The 20,113-nt window shown below is 46.8% G+C and overlaps 1 protein-coding gene across 1 annotated transcript in view; it reads right to left on the reverse strand.

Moving 5' to 3' along the window:
* Positions 1-20,113, reverse strand: part of LOC140696223 (unconventional myosin-XVI-like) — a 211,129-nt gene that overhangs the window by 127,936 nt on the left and 63,080 nt on the right. The window contains 2 exon segments of the mRNA XM_072960641.1: positions 13,135-13,335; positions 17,175-17,327. Of these exon segments, the coding sequence (XP_072816742.1) occupies positions 13,135-13,335; positions 17,175-17,327 (354 nt within the window).

Raw genomic sequence — 20,113 nt, forward strand, 5'->3', positions numbered from 1 at the left:
ATGAGAGCCACTCCTGCCTACTTACTATGTCCGCATATAACCTGCTCCCACCCCCGTTGAAACACCTAAGCTTTTAATCTTAAGTTAATTGCAGATTCACTTGCAGTTCTAAGAAATAACGCAGATGGATGCTGTGGACCCTTTACCCAATTCCCTCCCATGACAACATCCTACAAAACCATCACAACCAGGATCTCCGCGTTCATGCAGCGAAGACTCAGGACTCTGCTCCGTGTCTGGTGAAATGGCACAGCTTGTGTTTTCTGAGGAACTGGGCCATTTCACCCACGTTGTCAAATTTCCCCGTGACAGCTGTTCGTAGGATTCACTGCCTTTTGACCTTTCTGTGGACTGCGGGCTCTGGAGTGACTTTTCCTGCTTTATTCCTGATAGTAAGGATTTGTGTTTCTTCTCTGCTTCCTTTGTCATTCCTACTAGGGGGTGTGTCATTTTATGGTTATTTTTAAAGAACCAGCTCTCAGATCCATTCACTTGGCTCCCGGCTATGGCCTAGTGCTTGCTCTCGCTCTGCGTTTATTTTACTTTCCTTTTTCTAGGCTGTTGACGTGGGAGCTTAGATCCTGACTCGAGACTTTCCTCTTTGCTAATAGGTGCACTTAGTGCTATGAATTTTCCTCTTGGCTCTGTTTTAGGTCTGCCTCACGAGTCTAGTATGTTCTATTTTCATTCTCATTCAGTTCAGCATATGCTTTGAGGCCGCCTTTCTGATTTGCGGGTTATTTCGAAGGGCACTGTTTAGTGTCCAAGCAGTTGGAGATCTTCCTGTTCTTGATTTCTAGTTCGACTCCACTGTGGTAGGGACGCCCCAGTCCGCACGATCTCCTTCCTTCTGAACTTGAGCTTTGGTCTGCGGTCCAGCATGTGGTCCTGACGCACGTGCCTGCAGAGAACGCGCGCTCTGCCGGTGCGGGTTCGCGTGTCTGTCAACGAGCAGAGCCCTGGCTGGCGGTGCTGCGGCTCCTTCCGCACCTCTGCTCACTTCCCGCTCTGCTGCTCTGTCAGCTGAGGGGGCGGTGTTGAGATTTCCAACCAGACCTTCCATGTTAGCGGACGTCCTTCCTCTGACACCGCCCAGCAGCGGAAGGAGGCGTGGCCTCGGCACTGCCAAGCGGGAGGAGCCAGGTCCCGGCTCAGCCTCCTGTGCCATGAAAGAAGAGGGGTGTCATCACTGCGGGGTGTGCGTGAGCTCTGGGCCCCTCTGGGCCCCCGGTCACACTTACCCGGCCGCTGGGTGAGCAGCGGGAAGGGGGCTGAAGCTTTTCCTGCTTCCTAAGCGGCCTCCACCCACCGGGTGTGGGGAGAGGGACCTGCAGCCGGTTACCTGTGCACAGGGGCGAGAGTCCTATCCCCCCTGACATCACCTCTCCCCACGGCAGGGAGGTGGTGGCACAACACGATTCAGAACGTAGCACAGTGCACAAGCCGGAGCTGTGCCCGAGCATTTCAAAATCGCACATCCTACAAGGGAAACTAGTTTTAATACATGTAAGTACAAGGCTTGGTTTTTGTTTTCATTTAAAAAAATTATAGCCAGTGAGCTGGCCACAGCTAGAAAAATAATAATAGTCTGGACTGTGATAACGCACACATTTTCTTTTTGCCCTAAGTTAACATGAGAACTTAATGTGCAGAAAAGACAGGAACAGAAAACCAAACGCCTTACAGATGATCGCACGTGTCGAACCCCTGGGAAGTCCTCCCCGTGCTCGGAAGGACGTCCTCCTCGCCCGAGAGACCCTCTGACTTGCGGCAGATATCCAGGTGTTCCTACGGTGCTCTCCTCCTCCCCTCCTCCCACTGTGCTCCCGAACCCCAGCCTCCACATCACTCGCCCCTCCCACCCCACCCTCCTCGTCACTCGCCCCCCCCCGGACTCCACCCTCCTCGTCACTCGCCCCCCCAGACCCCAGCCTCCACGTCACTCATGCCTTTCTTTCTAGTACAGCCCTTTCCAGCCGCTCCAGCTGCCACTGCCGTCTGCTCTCCAGGCCCGGCTCCGGGAGGCGTCGCGCTGTGCTGGGAGGAGCACCAGCCTCGCACGGCGGCCTGCCTGCTGGGGGGCGGTTTCAGCAAGTCCCCGGGCCTGGCGGTGACCGCACCACGACACTGAGCTCTCCTGGCTTCTCACCCGCAGAGCACGGACGTAGTGTCAACCTCTCTCTCTGCCTCTCTCCTCTCTCTCCTCTCGCTGGTTTTGAAGGTAAGTGAACAAGGTATGTTAGCACCTAGTTTTGACAGTACCCAACATCTTCTAATCGGTACCCCCATTCCTGCTTTTAATGCTCACCTGTCCTTTCCTCTCAGCCTTCCTCCAGAGTATTTTTGCATTACCGACTTGAGAAGGACTCATGGCATGACCTGTGCCCTCTATTTTGAGGCTGCTAAGTGAGCTGCCATCTGAGGAGACTCTCCTCCTGGACCTGTAATCTTACCAGTCAAAATTCATTTATTACTTTACGAAGAAACTGCTTCCAAGGAAAGCCAGTCCCGCTGGAAGAGCAAGCACATCACCCTCACAGCCATCCAACCTCGGCCTCCAGGAGGCACAGGAGGCTGTAACACCACCTAGAAACCACGGCGCTGCAAACCCTGGTGGGACAAGACCACCCCCACAGGGTTCCGGAGAGCGCAGGGGGCGCTGTGTCTCAGAGCCTAGCTAAATGGACGGGGGACTTCGTACGAAAGGGAAAGCTCAGCCGTCCCGGGAGTCCCCTTGGCTCTGCGGGTCCGCGGGGGACAGACAGAGCCTGTCCTGTCTCGGCTGCACCCCTGGGGAGGGACAGAGCTGGACCGGCAGGGAGCAGGACTCAGGCAGGGACCTTGCTAGGTCACTCAGACAGCTGCTCGGCCCCCAGCCTCACCCCTCCTTTCCCCGCTGCTTTATTATGCGCGCAATGAAAGGACAAAAAAACATGAAAGTCACAAAAGATAGAGACCAGGATAGACGCTCTTTTTCCCTCTCTGTCTTTGCATAACTGAAACTCAGATTCTGCTTTTTTTCCCCTCTGAAGGACTGGTTGGTAGGATTCATGAGTCCCTCATGCACGTAATAGAGACGTTTATACGCAGACAGCCCCATCCAAATCTTTAAGGAAATTGTCGCGTATTCAGAGCCTTCCTTTGGAATGATTCTGTGCAATAAAGTGGCTCCAAGGAAATTTCGCATTCTTCTCATATTTCAGCAGTGAGCAATACTCACCCAAAGGCTTGAGTGCGGGCGCCCCACGAGCACGGAGTGGACCAGGGGCGCCGGCAGTGCGCAGCTCTTTTGGAAGTACTTACTGGTACTGCAGTAAATAGGATTCAAAGATAAACTGTGCTATCTGTACATGAAAACAGGGGTATAAAACTTTCACCATGGCTGCGAGTCACAACCTAGTCTCCTGGGTCCACAAGGAATAGCTACAAAATGCCAAACCACATGCATTTTCTTCTGAGCTCCACATTGTCACACTCACGCTTGGCTAATCTCTTAGGAAACTGAAGTCCAGAGGTGAGACAGCTCCAGGGAAACAGCTCCGTCCACCATCTCGGAGTTTAACTGCCTGAATGACAGTAAGGCAGTTCGCTTCCTCCATCTGGATAAAGAAGGCACAGGGGTCTGCCGGGGCTGGGGACCAACATCTTTCTGTCTGCCCCATCTAAGCCCCTCTCTGGGCACCAGCAGCCAGGGGTGGAGGGCAAGTGAGGATGGAAGGAGAGGGGGACTCAGCACAAGAAAAGGAGGAATACGGGACGGTGTCCCCTGTGTGGCTGAGGCACGAAAGTGGTGTGAGCCCAAAATAAAAACCGAGCCCCGATCACCCGCCCCGAGGTGTGCGAGCTCATCTGCAAGGCCCATGAGGAACACATGTTAAAACGACCTGGAAGATCTGACTTTTCAAAGAGAAAGCAGAGTTTCCCCTTCTACCAAGGGAGGCAAGCTGGGAGGGAAAAACATTTAAAAGGAAACAGGCACTCCTGCCCCTGTTTCAGGACCACTGCTCACGAGTCAAGTCAGAAGACTCACATTTAATTTCAGACAGTGATATCACAGAAACAAGATGATAAATGGAATGGAGAAAGCTAGCATGCCTTTAAACAAAGGTCTGCCTTCACCCCTTCACTGATAACCTGCATTTAGTCCATCAGCCAGGGTGAGGAGGCTGTTGAAGGGGCCCAGAGACTGAGGCTGTGATGAACTCGGGTGCTGGGAGGTGAAGGGGCATACCTGGGTTCCGGGGGTAGCCAGGGGAGAGGGTAGCTTGCATCTGACAATCAATTGGGTTTCTGATTTTACCATAAGTTGAAAAGTGGGACAAGTATGGGAAAATCAGTTTTACTTACTCGTTTACTTTTCTGGAGCAAGTTGCGAGGGAGAGTGTGTTTGGGAGGTGGCCAGGGAGTTTAGTCCAGTTCACTTCCATGTCTGTGACAGTGAAGATGCCGCCCACGTGGGGACACTCAGAGGCAGACCTGAGGCATGAAGCCCACAGGGAGCCAGGCTGGAGAGGCGTGGGAGTCACCTCTCACACAGGAAATGGTGTCCTGACAGCATACAGACTCCTAGCAGGAGATGAAATTGTGTCCCAGGAATCACAGTTTGAATGAAGTGGAAGTAAATTCATTTATCAGTCAAGTTTATAATCCCTTTCTCCACCGTGTTACTTACACGATGCAAAACAGGACCCCTAGAAAAGCTGGTTGGGATTAACTGCTGACAAAAATGGGAAACTTTGAGATACACTCTTGAATTCTGTATCACCTCACACTGGATGTAGAGACTGGTTTTTAGCAAAAGAAATAAGTTCATTTTCAGCAAATGTAAATGGGTCTGATCATTTTTCATGCCTGGTTTCAGCATCCTATTTGAAGTTTGCTGAAAAAGTCTGGATTTCCTGGGTGGTGGCAAGTTGACCTCTCTGTAGCATCAACAGTTACAAGCAGAGGCTTCTATTTTTTCACTTTTCCATTAAATGGTTCTATCTAATGGTTTTGCTTGCTCTCATTCTGATTCATTCTAAGTTGATAAACACTCGTCAACAAAGAACGTTACAAGAAGCACACAGCATTGCTGTGAAGACTTCTTGTCTAGATACCTTGGGTCTGGATATAGACATTGCTCTGAAATGACCGTATCTGAAATTTATGAACATGCTTCATTGGTTCCTTTTTAGGGAAAAAAATACCAATCAACTGACAGTAAGATACCAACAGTCTCAGAAATCTGAAGTTCCTTATTTATAACTTTGTCAGCCCATGAAGATAACAGAACCAGTTAAATCTTTGAAAAATGGTAAGAATCCCTAAGTAAGAGCCTGCACTTTCTCTTCCTAATAAAACCCAGGATAAGGCAACATTTGTCAAGGCTACAAAAATTTATGCCAACGGTGAAATTAATAAAAGCAATGGAGCACGAGGAGCCTGCTGAAGTTAATTTTCCTTTTTCTAAAAGTCTGCCCAAGAGGTGAACAAACACAGATGTAAATTAAGCTCTTTCTGTGTGGATCAAAATATCTTTGTCAAATAACCCTTCATAGTATCAATCTGGCGTAGACTAGACAGATCTCATTGTTACGTCTGGGGATTCTGCCTGGAGAGAAGAAAGAGAAATAAACAGAGCCTCCCTATTGATCTGTCCCTCTCCTTTTGCTGCTGATTTAAAGGTTCGCTTTCAGAGTCTTCCTGGGCATGCGCTGTGTTTCCCACAAATCTCTGGGATCAAGGCCAGCCAACAAGCTCCAGAAGGTCTTCCTGACACGGGCGGCACTGGGAAACTGAACGGGCCCAGATCTCCCCAGCATGCATGTTACGTAAACACGTCTGAGGGCAAGGAGGTCGGCTTTCCTCCGTGCATCGCTTGGAATCCACTGCAGGATCAATGAGATCAAGATCTCTACTAGGCAGAGGTCTGGGTACCACGATAAATATCAACCGGTACATTTCACACGGAATTTATTCAACAATACAAGTAGATTCTTTTCAAGGAGAAGGGAAAAAAACGCAGGTGCTTTATAGACTGGCCACAAATCAGTCTTTTCCCCACATCACTTCCATCAGCAATGTTTCAGTAATGTGGTTCCCGTAAAGGCTTGTGGGAATCAGAGACAGGAGCATAAAGCAGACCCGGGCCCACACGTCTGGGATTACAGCTCTATCCACTGGGATGCGATTCAGGAGGATGGAAAAGGAATCTCAGAGAAACACGATTAAATCCAGCCACACAGACACACATCAACAGCACGTATTATAAAGGGGTCACACGTTTTCACTGTCATAAAATTTCATTTCAGGATGTGTACATAAACTGCAGAATGTGCTTTAATTTTCTTAAGGGAAGTAATATTGAAAGGACCTTTAAAAATCTGCAGTAAAATTCCACACACCTGTTGGCTCGATTAAAACATTAGTTGTAAAGCTAAATGGTAAGGCACGTAATTTTCTACAAAAATTCTCTTTAATTGAGGTAGAGCCACCCATCAAAAAAAACAACAAAAGTCTGTATCCCCAGTGGAGAGAGGGAGGCCACGTTAACACAAGGAAAACCCTGCCCTAAGTGTCTTCTCTTTGAACAGCACACTTTCCATAGACAGAGACGTGTCCTGGTTTCCTGCACTCACCTGCCACCACAGCCTTTCAGGTGCGATAGGAACTGAAGAAGACCTCACAATATAACTTCGGTGCTTACATATCCCCTATCATCCGCTAAAGTGATCTTAATAACATCGTGAGATTTAAAAATACATATTCTAACACATTTGTAAAACATTGCTTTATGCAGTGTGAGCTCATGTATAAGATACAAGAATTAACAACTTTTTATTTTACCTAATTATGGACATTTACCAGTAATTTAATTTGAGCGAGTCAGCTGCGTAGTTGACGAGACGATTCCTGAAATATTTTCCGGACTTCAACACCTATGACAGACGATTTCAGACTTTTGCTAAATGCAGTGGTTTTCCTGCACCAAGAGACCTCCGGCTGCTGCTGGCGGGAGTTTGACTCCAGTGCTTGACACGGTAGCTCGAAATAACTGCGCCTGCCTTGGCTGCTTGCCCACACTGAGCCTTCAGAACAGGTTTACGAGGCTCAGAATTATATTCCCCTTAATTAAGACTTCATGAGTGTGTCAGCTGAGGGTCAGTGCACTCCTCAAAGTCACAGCAACGGAGCCCCAATGTGCCCCAGAACGTCTCCTCTTTCTACTACTCATCACGGATTCTGTGACTCCAGATCATAGACACTGAGAATGTCACACACACCACGGTGGAAAGAGAAAGACATCGGGGAGCTGAGGAAAATGAGACCTGGTATTGTGACTCCCTGGCCTGGGGTGGGGGTGGAATGGTGTATCCCCCAAATTCATGCTCACTCAGAACCAGAGAAGGTGCCCTTTTTTGGAAATAAGATCTTTGTGAATCTAGTTAAGGTGAGCCCATACTGGATAGGGTGGGCCCTAAACCCAACGCCTGGTGTCCTTAAAGAAGAGAAGGGGACACACAGAGACCCAGGCAGAGAGGTGACCGTGTGAAGATGGAGGCAGAGCCTGGGATGCTGTGTCTACAAGCCAAGGAGCGCCAACCGCTGGCAGCACCAGAGGCTTTAAGAGAGGGTTGGAACAGATTTCCCTCGGAACCTGCAGGAGGAACCACACTGCTGACACTTGATCTCAGACCCTGGCCCCTAGAACTGTGAGAGAAAACATTTCTCTTGTTTTAAGCATCCCCTGCATGGGGGACTTTGTGACGGCGGCTCCGGAGACTCGTACACAGCTGTACAGTATCTGGTGAACCACTCAACTTCACCAAGGCTGACACAGCCACGTCTCTGCAGAAAGTCGTGGTGACAATGTTTCAGAAGCACTTCGTAAGTTGAAAACTGCTCTGTAAGCACCAGGCACCCTTAGTGATGAAGGAAGAGAGGTCAGTGAAACCTGGACGAGGCCAAGAACTTGATCCTGGGCAAGATGGGCAAGATTTGGAAGGACCTTTCTTTCCAAAGGGGCATTCCAGCTGAGGAAAACCACAGGAACAGAAACAGAGATGGAGAAGTGGAGAATTCATTTTCAAATGAATCAGATGTGGTAAAAAAAAAAATCTACAATGTTACGAGTTAAAACTCCTCTCCACTTTCCTAACCTACAGACGCTGAGCCAGTGAACACTTGTACTGGCTTCTTGGGACTGCTGTGACAAATGACCACAAACTGGGTGGCTCAGAACGGGAGACATGTATCCTGTGAGAGTCCCGGAGGCCAGAACTCTGACATCTGGCAGCGCTGCACCCCGGGGCACTCTAGGGGATGCTCCTTCCCGGCTTCTTCTAGCTCCTGGTGACTCTAGGAGCTCCTCGGCCTGGCTCGGCACCCCTCACACCTCTGCCTCCTTTCCCCTCGGCCTCACTCTTACGAGGGTACTTGTTACGGTGCTGAGAGCTCAGCAGATAATCCCGGACGAGCTCCTCCTCTCGAGATCCGTGGCTTACTCACGTGTGCAAAGACCCTCTCCCCAGAGAGGGTCCCATTCAGACGTTCCAGGGACGAGCAGGGTGCGGGGACCCATTCCATTCATTATAGTACTTAAGGGTCTGGAAAGAGAAGGAGACTGAATGACAGACACCTCATCTTAGGAAGGAGCAGAATCGGCAGCTCGATGTGCATGAATCGGCAGTCACGCAGCGGGACGCGCATCTGCCATCCCAAAGCAACCACTTCATGCCAAAAACAATGATGGCAACGAACATCTTTCAGACAAAGACCCTACAAGCCGACACCAAAGGGGGTCAAGTACGTAAGTGGCATATATTTTGTAACTATTAATTTTGACCTACATTTTCATTAAGTTAATTTTTATTACTTCAGATTGCTTTACTATCTCTTAACCCATTGCCTTTTCTCACGTTAAAATTTAGAAACTTCAAAATACTATTTCCTATCAGACTTTAGTTCAGAATCACCTTCATGGAAATTCAACTTTTCTAAGACCCGATGTCTCTTGCCAAATCATAATTCTTCTTTCCTTCAAGACTCTTAATTTTAAAAGCAACAAAATTAGACACACTTCTGGATTTAATGCTTCTCCATCACTTAAATCACCAGAAGAAGTTTAAGAGCAATTCCTAAAACAGGCAATCCTATACGTGGTTTAAAATTCGCTAAAAACAAATAACCACAAAAAAAAACAACTCACAGCCTTCGATGATTCAAATGCAGGCTCACTAATGAGACCCTGTTAATATTTCATGCACAGCCTCTTCCCATTTACTTCAAAATATTTCTGTAATGGAGATTGGAAGACACACCACGCTCCTAGGAGTAATGAAAAATTCAAATGTGTTTAGGGAAGATCTTCAGCTATAATTCAAACGATGCTGCTTAAACATTTCTAAAAGGACCTCCGAGCCTCTGCTCGGAACGAGACTCAGAGCGTGGCTGGGTCCCGCGGCCGGCGCGGGCGGGGCCGGGTGTCGGCGTCCTCGGCAGCAGGAACGGCCATCCTGCCTGTGAGATCTGGTGCCTTTTTCCTGGCAAGACATGGAGAAGCAAGTGGTGATGAAAGGGACTCCAGCCCATCCATGTGGCCAAACCGAGGCTGTGAACAATCGTGAGCCCCCAAAGCCATCGTGATCCCTCTGGGACCAACTCTGTCACCAGGGAGCTGTTCACGTCTGCGCACCTGCTGCCCCGCGCAGACCTGCGTGCTGATTTGAGCCAACTGGCTCTTTGCTACATCTCTCGATTTATAAAAATGCAGGATGTGTTGCTTTTCTTGAAAATGCAACAGCTCGAGATTTAAGTATATGTGGCCACCCCTGATGATTAGAATGGCATACGGGTTGACATATTGCCACAAATTACATAGTCTCTAAACTGGAACATGTGAATGAGTCCTCGGGGAGCCCTCGGGGAGCCCTCGGGCTACGGCTCATCAGTACATCGCGGTGACATGAAAGACTTCTACAAAACCACAAAGTTGACTCCAATTACGGAAAATCCTGCTTTAAAACATAAAGGTGCTGTTACAGGAAATTTCATGATCCCACAGGGTTTTAGTGACATGGCAACTAATCACTTGGCCTTCCCTGCTTGGCTGTACTGCTGTTAGAGCGCAGTGGAATAATCACATTCATTCAAACTCTTCGCTGTTTTTCCTCAGATTTTCTTAAAACAATTGAGATCGAAATGTTATTAAGGGCTTATAGAATACTTTTTAAATGCAAACATAAAATAATTAATGAGCAAAATATTATTCCCAAGCAGTTATTATACCATGCAGTTTAATGCAATTAGCCTTTATGAACGCCTAGCACATGCCCACGATACGACAGAAACAGACCTACAAGGCGGGTCGGGTATGTACCGACGTCAGACAGCTTCCATGAATCTTAGAGAAGAGTGATTTCCCCAAATCCCTGGTTATTCCACACTACAATTTTTCAAATAAGCCCTATGAATTTAGTAAATTCTCAATATAAAGAAAATGTAAATTTAAAAATTTGAATATAGGACTAAAAGATTGCTATTGTCACAAACAGTTTCAAAGGCTAAATCTCTCAAATGCAAAAGACAGTTAATAACATTCTGGGAATAGCTACTCGTTTATTCATTTAGACTCAGACTTGCACAAAATCACCCACTGCATGCTCCTCACACCCAAGGACCACGAAGCCATCACACAGCATCGTCCCGCCAGCACTGCCTACAGAGGTGTTCCCTGTGCCGTCCAGGTGTGCCTCCTGCTGTCCCCACCCCTCCTTCTCTCCTCCTGGTTTCTGTGATACTTTCCTGTGGTGCATTTTATAAACCTTTTCTTTCATACTAACGTCCTTCTCCCTCTTCTCCACGTTCTTCCTGGGTGAAATGAGCCAATTAGACACATTTCCAAAAAGATGACTGACTACATTTTCTAAAAACAACCGAGCTCCCAGAATCAAGTCTTCTCAGCACCTTGTCGGGATTTCCCTTAAAAATCTCAAACTCAAAACATCTAGAACTGAGTATCTTTCTTTCCAAACTGCCTCATCCTCCAGGATTTTCCTCTCTTGGTGGGCATAAGACCACGCTCACGGGCTGAGACCCTTCAGTGTCCTTTCTAGCTGGTCTCCCCTCTTGCCCTGCACATCCAGTCACTCACTCCCTGAAGCCTCTCCTCCTGGTGAATGTCACCGCCGTGTCCCACCACGCCTGCTCAAATGCAGCCCTTGTTTGAGTGTTTCCATAACCCCGCATCCTTTTTCCCTAATCAACCCTATATTCCATCCTCTGTTTTCCTTAACTTCACTCCCCACCCTGTCTAACAACACGTGATGAGTTAACACTGGCAAGAGGACAAAGCCCTGAGTAGAACATGTGCATTTACGCATGTCTTCCCCAGAAGCGACCTTCCCAGACGTCTTCCCTCCCAATCTCTGTGGACTCACCCGACTACACGTGATGGCGCAGTGGGATGTCTGGCAGCCTTCATCCTGGGCGCGTCCTGTACTGCGGACACTGGGAAGTGGGAGCGTCACCATCTCAGACTCCTCTGCAGCCGGGGCGGGGCCGTTCTCAGCGCCCACCCATCCGGAACCGCCACTCAAGGCTTAGAAGGTGGCCATGGTGGGGGCTGTTCCTCTGACCTGGCGAGTGTGTCATGAAGATGTCTGTCTTTCCCCAGCAGTGAGGTCTGGGCCAGGCACCAACCCTTCCTTGTTGAGGGCCAGGGTGCGGGCATTGCACTGGTTTGGGCGGGGCAGTGACTGAGAACCAGTACCAAGAGCACCCGCTCCTTAGTCCCTGACCAGATGTGGCCCTGACGGCTCTGCCAGCCCCGTCCTGCTGTGTGGCCCTCGGGTCAGTTCTGCAAGTTCAACTCAGTCTCCCAACAGTTCTCTTCCTGCAATGAGGCCATTCTCCGCTTGAACAGCTCTACTGCTTCTGTCCCATGACACTGAACCCTGAGGGACGGACCATCTGCCCGAGCCCCCATCTTTACTGGATGCCCCTGCCCTGCACCCTCAGTGAGCCCAGACTCGCCCTTGGAGGTCTAGGCCACACTTCACCTCCTCTAGAAAACATTTCTATACTTTTTTTGGAACCAAATAAATTATTTTTCCTTTGTGATAATAGAGAACTTTAAAACATATTACTAATATTTTACAAGCAAAGTATAGCATACTTATTTGTTAATTCACCTGTTCCTTAATTGCCTGTGACCTATTTGAGGACAAGGGGTATGTATGATTTACTCATCTTTGACCCTCTAATGCCCTGGGGTCGGCATACAGGCGTCTCCGTAAACACTGGTGGAAAGGAACTGAAACACATGAGAGGAAGAGAGGGAGCAGCGACTTCACCCTCTGATGTGTTCTTCGTGCTACATGCCAACCCGGGGACAAATCTACAAATCCCAAAGTGGAAGAATTCACTCTGGATGGGAGACTAAGTGGGTGTGGATTTTAGCATTAAAAGATGGATGTAATTTGACCTTGTGAAGACCAGACTCCAGCTTGAGTGTGGGGAAGGGAGATACAGGAATACAGTGAGTGGATTAGGAAAATAACTTGAACAGAGGTTCTCTGTGGGAGAGTCACGACAGGTGAGTCTTGGAGGGAGTGGCAGGCGTCCGCCCCGGGGAGCCTGATGTGAGCCCAGGGAAGGTGTCAGGTTTAGACGGGCAAGGGCTGGTCCTCACAGGTCCTGAAGAAAGAGGCATGTTTCACAGAGCTGGCTGGGGAACAGAGAGATCTGAGAGTCACTTTCTTTCTCAGGTCCACCTGCTTCAGGAAACGTAATTGAATACCGAGAACTATGTTGAGGGTAGTAAACCCTGATGGCCAGCATTTGTTTGGATTTTGACAAAATCCCGCAGTTCAGAGCAGAGCTCCTGGAGTAAATTCAGGTCTCTTGCTCCTATTAAGTTGTGAATCTGGAAACATTACGAGAAGAATCACACAGCATGCTTCATCACCCACATTCTGGAGATGCTAAGTCCGTATCAGGCGAAAGGAGACAACTTAGAGAAGAAACATCCTGTGGGTTGTTCACCCAGCTTGCGTTTACCAAAACTCTTAAATATCCAAAGCTCAAAGGCATGTCCTTCAGACCCCTGGTCCATGAGCACACACGATGAGCGACTCAGGGCTCATCACTCACCCGTCCTGCGTAGTGGATGACGGTGAACGCCGTGCCGTGGTCTTTGAGGGCGACGTTCCCGTTCCCATCCTTCATGGGAGAGTAGACCACATTCGTGTTGGAGGATTCTAGAAGATTGTGTAGCTTTTTGGGAAGAGTTGTTTCCACTGACCAAATCATTTGACTTTCTTCATCCAATAAAGAGAGAAATCCAGAAGGTTTCTGCAAGTTAACAAGAGAGAGTTTTTTTCCCTTCTCTTACTCAGTTTGGTATTTGTGTTATTGTTCATGCACACTTATCTACAGTCCCATGATGCTCATATATACGCTCAGAAAGTGAGTTTGTCTTTACTTTCAATACACATCTATTTCTGCTCACTGTCACGTCCCCGTTACCTAGCAAACCTTTGATGTAATGTCGGCCCCCAAGAGGATTTACTGATTAGAGGAGTTAATAAATAAAAGAGTGTATTTTAATGCCATTAAAAACACTGGAGTTTAAAAAAATAAAATCTCCAACTATGGAAAAGTCATTTTTTTTCTTGTCCTATACCCCACGTGAAACACTTCATACCTGTGATAGGACACGTAACTGATCAAAGAACAAAACGTACAATGATGTTAAGTCGTAACAAGTGTAGCAAAGTCCCACCCAGCGGGAGGGGAAGTGACCCTATGATAGTCCAATATTTACACCCAGAAAAAAGAAAGTTTGAAGCGGTAACTTGCAAAATTCAAATTAGAAGTGTGATAGCTAATAACTGCCAAACAAGGAAACTAACATCGAACAGTAAGAAACAATTTAAAATTAATCTCATGTGAAGAAAAATGCTGCTTCAAGAACTTCCCCACTTCTGACACTGCACCCCCTACGCAGAGCACCATTCTGCCCACGGGCCTTTGACATCAGTCAAGAAACTGTTTACCCACCTGCTGCACTGTTCGCCTTTTCTTTCCCAGGGCCGTAGGGAAGATTTTCTGTTGACAGGTCAAATCTACCTTTTGAAATGTGGTATTTTGTATTATTTATTTGCATTATTCTCCATATATCTCAATCCTTCCCATGGACTCAGTGTGCTTTTCAAAGTGTGAACCCCCTAAAAACAATTCTCAGGGAGTGGAGAGATCTGTCTTGCCCCCTAGAGTGATGTCAGCTTGTATTAGATCTGAGGTCACAGAACCATCCACTACAGGCCTTTCATGATGTCATTTACTGGGTCAAGAGAAAGTCATTTCTTTGTGTCTGAACTATTCTAGGTGTTTGAAGTCTTCTGGGATCTCCTGGTCATAGTAGAGAAAATTCAGACTGTGTGTCATTGTCTGAGGGCTGCAAAAGTTGAGATCATTCTGGTGCCATCCATGGGGAATAAAGGTTGAACCCGCTGGCCTTCGAGAGGGCCTATGCCTGGTGGGGGCTCGGGCACCAGAGCGCACCCTTCTGGAGATATTTGCCAACTATGACAGCATCTCTAGGCGAGGGGCTGGACAGCCTCCCTGGAAGGAAAGGGAAGAACTAAGGAGGCAGGAAACAGCAGTAAAATGCAGGGAATGCCAGCAAAACCAAGTTCACCTCCCACAGCAAATCACCTAGATTAGTAAGAGATGGAGAGACTTCTGCCTCCAGTGTAAAAATTTTTTTGATAAGGAAATCTGGAGAAGAAAGCGCACTGCGTAGTTCATCCCAAGATCTTCAGAGTAGCCAAGGACTCCATGAAGGACTCAGAGATTTAAAAAAAAATTAAAGCATGGCTGTACAGAATGGGTGGGTAAGGGCCCTCAAAGAGAGCAATGGATTTAAGAAGTTTGCTGCGAACTGGTCTTGCCTGGCCTGTGTTAAAAATCAGAAATGCTTTATTTCAATTTACAGCAACTATCTGCTGAAGAGGAAAGAAGATGTTGATACTATAATCTCAGAAGTCATTTCTCCATCAATTACCAGAGCACGGTGTCACAGCACCTCTCCTCATGTGGTACACTCACACACATCCACACACAAACATACAGACACGCACACACACACACACACACAGTGGAGGGGGTAATGGGCTATTTAAGGTGTTGCACGTGTGTCTGTATTTTGGTGGCACTGAGAGACGTCCTGTTTGGAAGTGAGAGTATTTGCTTTACTGGGTGTTTCAGTAACTCAAAGACAAGGTCCCAATTAGTCTAAGAAAAGGAATCAATCCAAAAAGAGCTGAATTACTGTACTCCAAACACAAGATGAGATTTCTCAAGGATGGGGGGTTGGTTACCAACAAGATATTTTTCAGAGCATGATATTTTGTATCATCTCAAAAATTCTTTGAATTTATACGTTATATTTTCTCAACATTTGGTATAAAGCCACGAAAGAGTGGGGTTATCAAATTTGGAGGCTTGGAAAACTTGCTAAAGTGTCAGAAGAAGAAGAAAATGGAGAAATGGGTTCTAAAAAAGGATGAATGGCCTTCGATGCCTTCAGAGGAGGCTGAGTTGTCCTACTGGGTGTGGAAGGACGTCACAGTTTCATCCTTACATCAGAAGCGTCAAGGGCAGAGACAGCGACAGAATGCCCTGGACACATGGAGAGTTCGGTGAGGATCTGCACTGACCCTGCTCCTCGGAGACGTGAGACAAACATGTGATCACTGGAACACAGAGACAGCCGTGCAAACACTCTGCACGCCTGTGCGCAGTGGAGGGTTATGAGTTGCTGGGAAGGAAATAACCAGCCTGTTTTGTGCCGTAGAGTATATGCTTGCCTGGTGTGTAGACCTACATATTTGCAGGTAAAAAGGCTAGCTTCACCCTCTGCTTGGTACGTCTTTTCATTTCGTTTCTCCGGGTATCCAAGAGAAGCCACAGCAGTAACACCCGCTCTCATTTCCAGCCCATCCTGATGAGGGACCCACTACTGAAATACTCATTCCAAAGAAGAAACAAAAAGACAGAAATAACTCCGTGCTGCTGACCGCTGTGCAGCAGCCAAGGACATGGCAGCCAGCAAGCATGAGGGGAGTGGGTGCCCGCGGGGAACGGGTGGCCGAGGCTTCCCATGGACGGTTAAGGGTCTGTCACCCTCAGGCCACTTTTCAGCCTTATATAGATTAACTATATGCTACGTGTGTCAGGATGAGGGAGGACTTTCTGGAGGAAGAGACTTTCTTCTCGAATTAAAATAAGGAATGTCGACAAGCTGGTAGCAGAAACAAGAACATGTTACAGATTAGGAAAGTACATAAAACAAAGTCATTGTAAGCAGACACTTAAGAAAATTCAGGGTAGAAAATTATATATTATGCTCCCCAGTAGCTAAATGGTCTCAGTTTTAAACAACATTCAAATGTTTTAGAAATATTATTGGTAAATCTATACAACGTCTTGTATTAGCAGACAAGTGATGGCTGATTGTATGATCGAGTTTCATTCTTATGATGACGATATTGAGGCAAAGATTCTTGCATTGTAAGGTAGAAAGGACAAAGATTCATATAAACACTTGCAAATGTACTGTTATATGTATATATATTTTGCCATTTTTCTATATTTTTTGTTTTGGGGGGTAATTTGATTGATTGATTGATTTTTTAATGGAGGGACTGGGGATTGAACCCAGAACCTTGTGCATGCTAAGCACTCACTCTACCACTGAGCTACACCCTCCTCCCCCCTTTTTTTTTCTATATTTAAACTTAAAAATTTGGGGATAAAAAAGATTGTTGAGTTTGTTTTGTGATCTTGTTAGCCTCGGTATTATTTTATAAAATAGTAGGTCTGTATGATGTGCATTTGTAACCACACCAAAAGAAGAGTTTCAGCGACATAACCAATGCTCAGTGTTTTTATAACAAAATGATCTGATATTTCTTGTCATTTCAATTGATCGATAATCCTTCAAATGTCCTTTCAGAGGAAGGTCACGTGCGCCTCAATCAACATGGAAAGAGTATAGATAAGTTACAAACTGCCGAGCCACCTATAAAGATACCCCCCAAATACAGCCCCTTGAAAGAAAATTCTTTGTCTCCAGTATATTTAAATGCACGTACCCTGGAAAGTAGCTAATTATATGATATGAATACCTGGAAAAAAAAATCCAAAACTGCAGTCTGGTTACCAGGAGAATAAGCGGTTTCCATGGTAACTCCCTCTTGTACACATTCTGTTTGCTCGTGTTGAAAAAGCACTTCATTGACATAGTGGTGCATCTTCTCATTGGTCATGTTGACACAGAGCTATTGTGGGGAGAAAGAAAACAGTTCACAAGAGAATTCGGCACGCAGACCCCCCGCTCCACGCCCCGTTTCAGAGGGCGAGATGCAGGCTCGAGAACGCTCAGCGCCAGTTAGCGTCTCCCGACGCCGCCCTGAGAAGTCAAAGTAAAGAGCTCGGCTTGACGCTGCTGACTTCACAGGGCCCGATTATGCAAGTGAGGGCTGGCCCTGAAAAGCAGCAGGAAGTATAATGACAACATTAACTTACAAATGTGGGGCCTAAAATATATGTGAGTTTTTAAAAAATATTTCCAAAAGGAAATGACGTTTGGGCCCTTGCCAACAAGTGATGACAAAGCTGCCCTAACCTCAGACACCAGGGAAAGGAGGGGTGTTTCCTGCCTCCTCATTCCTGTTGCAAAAAGGAGCACGGGGTTCGTTTGAGAAAGGATACTGGTCTAAATATCTCACTGCAGGCACCAAGTCCTGTGGCACAAAATTTTTACATTTTCCTCTTTCCGCCAGGCGTGCCCATCAGGAAACAAATGTGCTATTCCTTAATCTTCAAGTGCTAACTTATTAACCTTAAAAATATCTTAAAATGTTAGAAAATAAAATAGAACAACCCAAGTCTAGCCAAAATGAAGCCTTGCTTTCCCTCTGGGTCGACTTTCCTGTTTATCTGCTTTTTTTTCAATAATCCAAAAACCTCAAAAAAGTTGTCTTTTCTTATCTCAAATTCCTCTTCTCTCCACTACTGAACTCGGTAGGTTTTTGCTCCCCTTGCTCCACCAAAAGTGCTTTTTTGGGGTCACCAGTGATGCGTGCATTTCTAAATCTGACGTTCAGCTCTGTGTTCACTGCCCTTGACCTCCCAGTGATGTCTGAGAGCCCATTCTTCTGCGTTCCTTGAGTGCTGCCCCCAGTGTCTTCCAGGACGTCACACTCTCGGGGCTCCTGCCTCACTGGCCAGTCCTTGTCTGTCTCCTCTGACTCCACCCTGGAGTGGTCCAGGGCTCCGTCCAGGGCCTCCTGTCTTCGGTCCCTACACCCCCTACCTTTGTGATCTCACGGCAGTTTCACAGACCATCCTGCCTTCCCATCTGCACCCTAACCACGACGTTAGAAACAGTAAAACCCCGAATCACTTAGAAACATTTAGAATTCAGTAACTCACTGAAAATAGAGATGAACAATTTATATACATCAAAGTTACTGATAAAAAGTTTGTAAAAGGACATCAGATCTCATTTGAAAGGGAACAACATCTAAGATTATGTTTAACGTAAAATGTGCAGTATTTATATAAAGAAAATGCCAAAGCTTTTGTAAATCACACAAGACTGGAATAGTCACTGGAAAAAAGAAGACCGCCCTGGGTGCCTCCTTCCCACGCGCCCGAGTTCTCCTCCAAATCTGGTGTCATCCTAGCACCTGCTAAGTAGGAGCTCCTCTCAGACAGACATTCGGTCCCCACGGGTTCTCTCCAGGACACGGAAGAGCTTCCTTTGGGCTCCAGCTTCCAACCAGCAAGTCAAGTCATCGTCTCAAAGGACCAACACCAGGACACGTTAACTCTGCACGGGTGGCCTGAGCCTGCCCATCAGAGGGTGGCTATTAATAAAGGAAGAATACAATACACATAGGAACAGAGACCCATCCTCTCACAGGTCTAGCTACTAGGAAGGATGGAAATGTGTGCGATTCCAGGGACACGAAGCAGCCCCAGAGGGAAGAAACGAAGGAACACATCAGAGTGCAGGGCACGAGTCAGCCCACAGGGGGAGCTTGACCTGAGATGAGCTGTCTGTGAGGAAGGTCTGCTCTTCAGTTCTTGCCGGGACCAGAATTTGGTGAGTAGGCAGAGGCAGCTCAAGCATCTCCGGAAACGGGGTGATTGGAGGCTGCAGACAAGGGGCTGCCCTGATGGCAGCAGAAGCTGGAGAGCTGAAAATGCAGAGGCTCAACGCCCGAATCTAGACAAGTTATCTGGGTGATGAATGTGCATCGATATCTCATTATTAGGGCAACAGGTAGAGAATAATCAATGCAGTAGAAATATTCCGAATAAAATATTTAAATAACTTATGAAAAATAAGATCCGAATACCACATATTGACATGCACAGAATATTCAAAATACTTCTTAGCTCCAGATCAAAAAAGGTGTCCCAGGGTCACTGCCCTTGCTTCCAGTAGTTTTTCTTGCCTCTGCTTCACCATAAACAACAGTTTCTGTAAATCTGGTGACAAGTGACTGTCTGTAGACTGAATGAGCTTCCCTACTGCCTTCCATCACAAAGTAAGATCTAAATTAAAAATAAAATAAGAGCCACGCCACATTGCTGCTCTCTTGGAAGTCATTTTAAACCCTAAAGAACTTTGAGATTTGCAGACACTAACTACCACATAGAAAACAGATGAACAACAAGGTTCTACTGGACAGCACAGGGACGTGTGTATCCAATACCTTGTGGTAACGCACAATGAAAAAGAACGTGGAAACAAATACACGTATGTATACGTACTGCTGAAGCATCAGGCTGGACGCCAGAAACTGACACAACATTGTAAACTGACTACACTTCAGTTAAAAATATAAATTAAAACAAAAACCTAAAGTACTTGAGAGAACTTGCTGAGACTTGGAATCTCTCTCTGCATTCTCTCTTCCTGCCAATGCTCCATCAGTGATCTCTAAAATTTCTTGAGTTTTCTCCCTTCTATCTGATTGGGCCAGTAGTTAACCAGAACTTTCCCTCTCTGCCCCTTGACAAGATTCCTAGATCCCATGAGATATATGCAAAG

Source organism: Vicugna pacos, chromosome 4 (genome assembly GCF_048564905.1).
Source record: "Vicugna pacos chromosome 4, VicPac4, whole genome shotgun sequence".
Classification (NCBI taxonomy): domain Eukaryota; kingdom Metazoa; phylum Chordata; class Mammalia; order Artiodactyla; family Camelidae; genus Vicugna; species Vicugna pacos.